The sequence below is a fragment of the Rutidosis leptorrhynchoides genome, chromosome 3 (assembly GCF_046630445.1).
Source record: "Rutidosis leptorrhynchoides isolate AG116_Rl617_1_P2 chromosome 3, CSIRO_AGI_Rlap_v1, whole genome shotgun sequence".
Classification (NCBI taxonomy): Eukaryota; Viridiplantae; Streptophyta; class Magnoliopsida; order Asterales; family Asteraceae; genus Rutidosis; species Rutidosis leptorrhynchoides.
The window spans coordinates 240,371,809-240,378,131 of NC_092335.1; the positions used below are offsets into that span (position 1 = coordinate 240,371,809).

The window sequence follows — 6,323 nt, forward strand, 5'->3', positions numbered from 1 at the left end:
CAACGCTTTATTTTTAACTCTGACATTTAGTAAAAAAAAATAGAAAAGAATCATCGATAAAAAGGCATATGGAGCTAGCACTGTAAATTTATTGAAGATACAGATAATGAGATTATGGGTAATCTTGTATCCCGAATTTGCGGTGGTGTTGTTGCAGCGAGACGATCATCTCAACAGGAATCATCTGTTATGAATTCGAATCGACGAAGTTTTGGTTCTTCGAAATCTAAAAAAGGAAGCAAGAACAAGTACGAATACATCCCAGATAATTATTCATCCTTAGAACAGGTGATGCATTGAACTGTTAGATCTTCTAATGCATCCTATTACAAAACAGAAGTACTCTAATCGAACAAAACAGTAGAACGTGTCTTACTATTACTATGTATAGTTATATAATTGTCGTAAAAACAAATCTTTCATACTTTTACCTTAGGTTACAGAGGCGCTAAGAGCATCAGGATTAGAGTCATCTAACCTTATCCTTGGAATAGATTTTACCAAGAGTAACGAATGGACAGGTTTGTAACCATTTGCTTTGTATTTAGATTATGTTGTACTTCTTACTATATAATCTTCTTACTGAATTCCGAACATTGATTACTTTAGACATAAAGTTGTCGCGTTATCAATAAGAAATCTATTTTTCTTCTTGGCTCGTAGTTGATAGCTGGTAGCTTGCATCCAAAAAGCTTGCATTCAAACATACCCTAAGTATAACATAAAATAATGTTATCAGGTTCTGTGCAACTAATTATATAATGATAATAAATCTAATGCCTGTTTTCGTTTGTACTAGGTAGATATTCGTTCAATAATCGTAGCCTTCACACAATCAGTGAAACTCCAAATCCGTACGAGAAGGCCATATCCATTATAGGACAAACTCTTGCTCCTTTCGATGACGACAATTTAATTCCTTGTTTTGGATTTGGAGATGGTACATCACTTTGTTATAAAACATAAATTACAAAAAAGTTAAAGTTCATTAATTAAATCGTCTGTTTTTGTTATTTTTTTTTTTTTTCATAGCAACGACACATGATCAGGAAGTTTTTAGCTTTCATGAAGACGGATCTTCGTGTCATGGATTTGAAGAAGTCTTAAATTGCTACAAGACGGTAGTCGCAAATGTGCAGTTGGCTGGTATTTTTGTAGTGTTTTGATTTTTGAGATCAGATAGACTCTGTTGTATGAACATACAACTAACGTAAATAAGAAAATTTTGTTCGATTTTAGGGCCAACATCTTTTGCACCAGTTGTCGATGCTGCCATCAATATAGTAGAAAAAAGTGGAGGTCAATTTCATATTCTAGTTATCATAGCAGATGGCCAGGTTAGTTTTAAAAGTATCAGCTTATATTTCATTAACAGTAAGAGTACAACGCGCTACAAATGCAATTTTACGAGCTTATAGAATTAGTAGTCATCAGAATTGTTCTTTGATGAAGGTTACTAGAAGCATTAATACAAGTGAAGGAGAACTAAGTTTACAGGAACAGAAAACAGTTAGCTCAATTGTTGAAGCAAGGTATTGTTTCAATTGACAAATAAACTATTCAAAGTTCTGTGTACTAAGCTCAACTGCATTAACTGATTCGTATTTCTTAAGTTCATTTTGTTAACTCTAGTTCAGGTTGTGTCTCTAGTGTCTTAAAGTTCACTCGCTGTAGTGTTCTATATCTTTTGAGTTTTACTATGAATTGGATAGCTAGAACAGATAGGTCATAACACTAAATTTAAAGTCAAGATGGGATTAATGTGAATTCATTTTCATGGTATTACTTCAGCTTGTTTCTAGTTGATGTGAAATTTTTTTCCGTGTACCTAGATTAGAGTTCTTTACATACAATTCTATTTATATATGTATAATTATATAATTATTATATAGCTTAACCAAAACTAACAAACGTAAACAGGTACGGTCCTCGGGGGAGTATTTTTGCCCATCTGTACATGGCCTAACGGGGTTATCCCGTGACCATTGTTGACCCTTTTTTCTAGCCACCCCAAAATATGCTTCTTGTACATGAGACCTCTTGTGAGTAACCACTAGGCTATCGTGAAATGAATGGTAACTAAAACTAATTTTTATTTAATTATTCAAAAGTTTAATTCTATCAAAAAGTTAAGAAGCATTGATGATTTATGTCAAAAGGTGTATGTTTGACTGAGAATACAATTTAGATTTGGTGTTCATACTTGGATTTTGAAATCTGTCTGTTCTAGAAAAAAAGGCCTGCTAACTTCTCCAATATTATACACATTTATTTATGATAATATGTAACCTAACTAATACTCATTTCCTGTTCATTATTTATGATTTGACTATTACTTAGCTTTATTCTTGTGATTTAAATTGGAAAGAAAAAACAGATCCTCTAGTTCTATATCAATAGTCAGTTCACTGAACCATATTTTCTTGCATATCAGTTTGTATCCTCTTGTTATCGTTCTTGTTGGAGTTGGAGATGGTCCTTGGGATGACATGAGAAAGTTCGACGATAAGATTCCTACTCGTGGATTTGATAACTTTCAAGTACGTACTAATGCAACCTTCACTTCCTTACTTTTTCATATTCAATTTCTCTCAAATTTATTGTACTAAGTTTTCTTTATTAAAGATATTACAGTATTTAGTTTCAAATTAAAACTTGAAGTTCAATCTAATAATTCGGATTTATAAAAAGTTCTGTGTATATCTTATCTGCAGTTTGTTAATTTTACTGGTATCATGTCCATGGATCTAAGTCCATCAAACAAAGAAGCAGCTTTTGCACTTGCTGCCCTTATGGAGATTCCCATACAATATACAGCTATAACCGACCTAGGCTTACTTGGGTATGTACATACAAACGATCCAACTTAACATGTACTCTAGTTTTGTTCATCCAAGAAACTCATTTTGTTTCAAAATGTATGATTCTATATAATGATTGTTTTAATGTTTGCATTGGCACAATAAGGCGAGTGACCGGGAAAGCAAAGAGAATATTCCCACGACCACCTCCTCGTCCAAAAGGTCGCCCTTATGTTCCTCGTGTAAGCAACTTATCACCTACACAAGAAGATGAAAGCAAGGTTCTTCCTCATTCTCTCAACACTACAACTTTTGTGTAATTATTCGATGACAAAACGCTCTATAGTATTTCAAAATTGGTTTGCTTTTCTAATATCTACAAAATCACACGCTCTTCGTCCTTGTACCAACTTAAACCCACATAGGATGCAAGGCCAAGAGCGTGTCGTGTGATCTTACTCTAAATCTTGAGATATTGTCAAACTAATGTATTATAAACAAAAAGGTTTCTCGTAATTCACTAATCGTCGATATTGAATGCGACGAATTTGACTACATTCTTTTACTCTATTTTGTTGTAGACCTGCCCAATCTGCCTAACAAATGAAAAGGATATGGCATTTGGATGTGGACACATGGTAAGCCACATTGCTATTTATCTACCGTTCATCTTTTCTTTGCAACACTAAAGAAATTAAATAATAAGTTTTTGATAATAATAATAATAATAATGATGATTGTCAAAATAACTGGTGAACCAAAAACTTTGTGCAAAAGGGTCACAAATCTCTTTGTGGCCTTTCTTCTGCACATTAATGTCTGGCACCAAAAAAAAAAAGAAAAAAGTCTTGATATTGCCTCCTCCGGTTGCAAATTGAAGCACACATGGGTTACAATAGGTTTTTCTGGTAGTAAGTTTTGTATTATGTCATTTATTTATTTATTAACATAAAGAGTTTGCAACAGTCTTGTAGAGAATGCGGATCACGATTAAGCCGTTGCCATATATGTCGCCAACAAATCAGCTCCAGAATCAGGCTGTATACGGCGTGATTAGTTATATGCTCACCATTCGTATATCATCATATATGAACCAATTAATGTAAATGAATGTCATTTGTCATTTGTATAATAGACTAATATATGATATCTAAAGAAAAATGTAAACATTACTAATGACAGCATTTCATTTATCAGTCATACAGTTGGACCTGTGAACTTCTCTGTTCCTTCCATGAAAACTCTGTTACTCTGGGTATCGACATTCAAGCCGCATTTAAATTCCGGCTTTTGAACAATAGTCCAGATGCTCACTTGAGCAGGGTGCTTCTATAACAATCATGCCAAACTGTCTGCCCCATCGTATATACTGTGTGAGTGTCCCAGGATTCGAGATAACCTACAGCTGCATAGCACAATTTGTTTTATGTATGTTTACTTCCTTTCATATCTTATATGATTAAGTATAAATGACTTGATCCTTAGACCATTCCCTATGATGTAAGAAAGGCGTTGGGCATTTCAGTTAGGGATTACAGTGGATAAGATATGGATCGGTTGAAACTATATCCATATTTATAGCGGGTTATGAATATCCGTTGTATATTTAAGAAATATTATACAATAATATTTTCTAATATGTAATGAAAACAAAAACGTAATATAACAAAAATAAATATAACGTGACATAAATTAAAATCTTTACACCAGAACGTGTAATCTTTGTCGAAAATACAACACAATTAGTGAAATTTACTATTAAACAACAACTACGACAAATTAGATGTGTAACTTGTATGTTTATTAAGTTAAGTATACATGCTTTATTGTGAGTATTCATGGTGAATTCATTATACGATTGCAAACAAAATGTGTATGTAATGGTAAATACATTTGTAATAGTTATTGTGTGTGTATATGTATGTATGTATGTATGTATGTATGTATGTATGTATGTATGTGAAATGCCTCGTCCTAATCCATCTGGACGAAGTCTTCAACAGTTGGTCCCATTGCGAGGTTCTGACTTCTATATGCCATGAACGACTCCATGTAATATGAGCAAATGCACAGCGGAAGATTTTTTTCGTACCTGAGAATAAACATGCTTTCAAGTGTCAACCAAAAGGTTGGTGAGTTCATAAGTTTATCCTAAAACAATAAAATTCATCATTTTGATAGACCACAAGATTTAAATGCTGCATGGTACAAATGGGCCCGAATCCTATACCCACCTGTAATGTACATGCGATATCTTTTAACTACAGTACACATTTCTCGTGTACGAAATCTTTTTTCATAAATCTTAGTAACCGTACACATATCTCGTGCACAAAAATAACATACACATAACTTGTGTATAAAATCATTCTCTCGATATATAACATTCACATCAACTGATGGCAATTATCATGTCCACATAATTCAATGGTGGCAATTATCATGTCCACATAATTCAATGGTGGCAATTATCATGTCTACATAATTCAATGGTGGCAATTATCATGTCCACATAATTCAATAATAATCCGCAGAACTTCTGTCTGCATAATAATTCATTCGATGAATGTTTTGCTTGTGTCTATCTCGTCAAACATTTATAAAAACATTTCATGTATTCGCAGTTCAAAATATATTTCAAAAGCATTTAATAAAGCAGTTATAAAAACAGCGCATGTATTCTCAGTCTCAAAAATATAAAGAGTAAAAGGGAATCAAATGGACTCACCTAATGTATTTTGTAGTAAAAATACATATGACGATATGGAACAAATGTAGAGTTGGCCTCGGATTCACGAACCTATATCAGTTATTGATATATCAAATAATATTAACACATATAATAAATGTGTAAAATAGTAAAACAAGTTTTTATATATTATACTTGTTATATTTAATAAGTTATATGTTATATTTAAGTATTTTTAGTATTAACTTATTATAATTTATTATTTACCTATATAGCAAATACTCTTTAGTTAATTCAGTGAAACTATTATGTAATATCATTTAGTAAAATATATTAATATTGTAAATATGTTATAAATGTTATACATTAATGTTTTATATATAATATAATGTATTAAAATATAATAGTATATAATATGATTATGATATACGTAGTAATTATATTTTTATGTAAATAATATTTGTTTGTTATAATTAATAATAATAATGGAAATAAAATAATAATAATATTAATAATAATAATAATAATAATAATAATAATAATAATAATAATAATAATAATAATAATAATAATAATAATAATAATAATAATAATACTCATTTTGAAATAATGATAATAATAATAATAATAGTAAGTAAAAAAGTTGTAATATCCTCATAATGATAATAATAACAATACTTACAATTGTAATACTCACTTTTTAATAATAATGATAATATTGATAATATTTGTGATAATTTTTTTTTATGAAAATAAGATTAACAATAAGGGTGATAATAATAATGATAATAATACTCATAATAATAATACTTACAAAACTAATAATAATAATA

At 30.7% G+C, this 6,323-nt stretch overlaps 1 protein-coding gene across 1 annotated transcript; it reads left to right on the forward strand.

Annotated features, from left to right (window-relative positions):
- On the forward strand, positions 1-4,049 carry LOC139897304 (E3 ubiquitin-protein ligase RGLG4). The gene is made up of 11 exons (XM_071879999.1): positions 1-288; positions 437-521; positions 800-940; positions 1,033-1,146; positions 1,240-1,337; positions 1,453-1,532; positions 2,435-2,540; positions 2,715-2,842; positions 2,968-3,082; positions 3,383-3,439; positions 3,768-4,049. The coding sequence occupies exons 1-11, from the start codon at positions 115-117 to the stop codon at positions 3,852-3,854; spliced, it is 1,185 nt and encodes a 394-aa protein (XP_071736100.1). The 5' UTR covers positions 1-114; the 3' UTR covers positions 3,855-4,049.
- Positions 4,050-6,323: the final 2,274 nt, after the last annotated feature.

What these genes read in the sequence shown, in the direction of transcription:
- LOC139897304 (XM_071879999.1), top strand. Translation starts at nt 115, where the DNA reads ATGGGTAATCTTGTATCCCGAATTTGCGGTGGTGTTGTTGCAGCGAGA. An exon ending in TTATCATAGCAGATGGCCAG is followed by an intron (nt 1,338 to 1,452) that starts GTTAGTTTTAAA and finishes TCTTTGATGAAG; the next exon opens with GTTACTAGAAGCATTAATAC. An exon ending in CACAAGAAGATGAAAGCAAG is followed by an intron (nt 3,083 to 3,382) that starts GTTCTTCCTCAT and finishes ATTTTGTTGTAG; the next exon opens with ACCTGCCCAATCTGCCTAAC.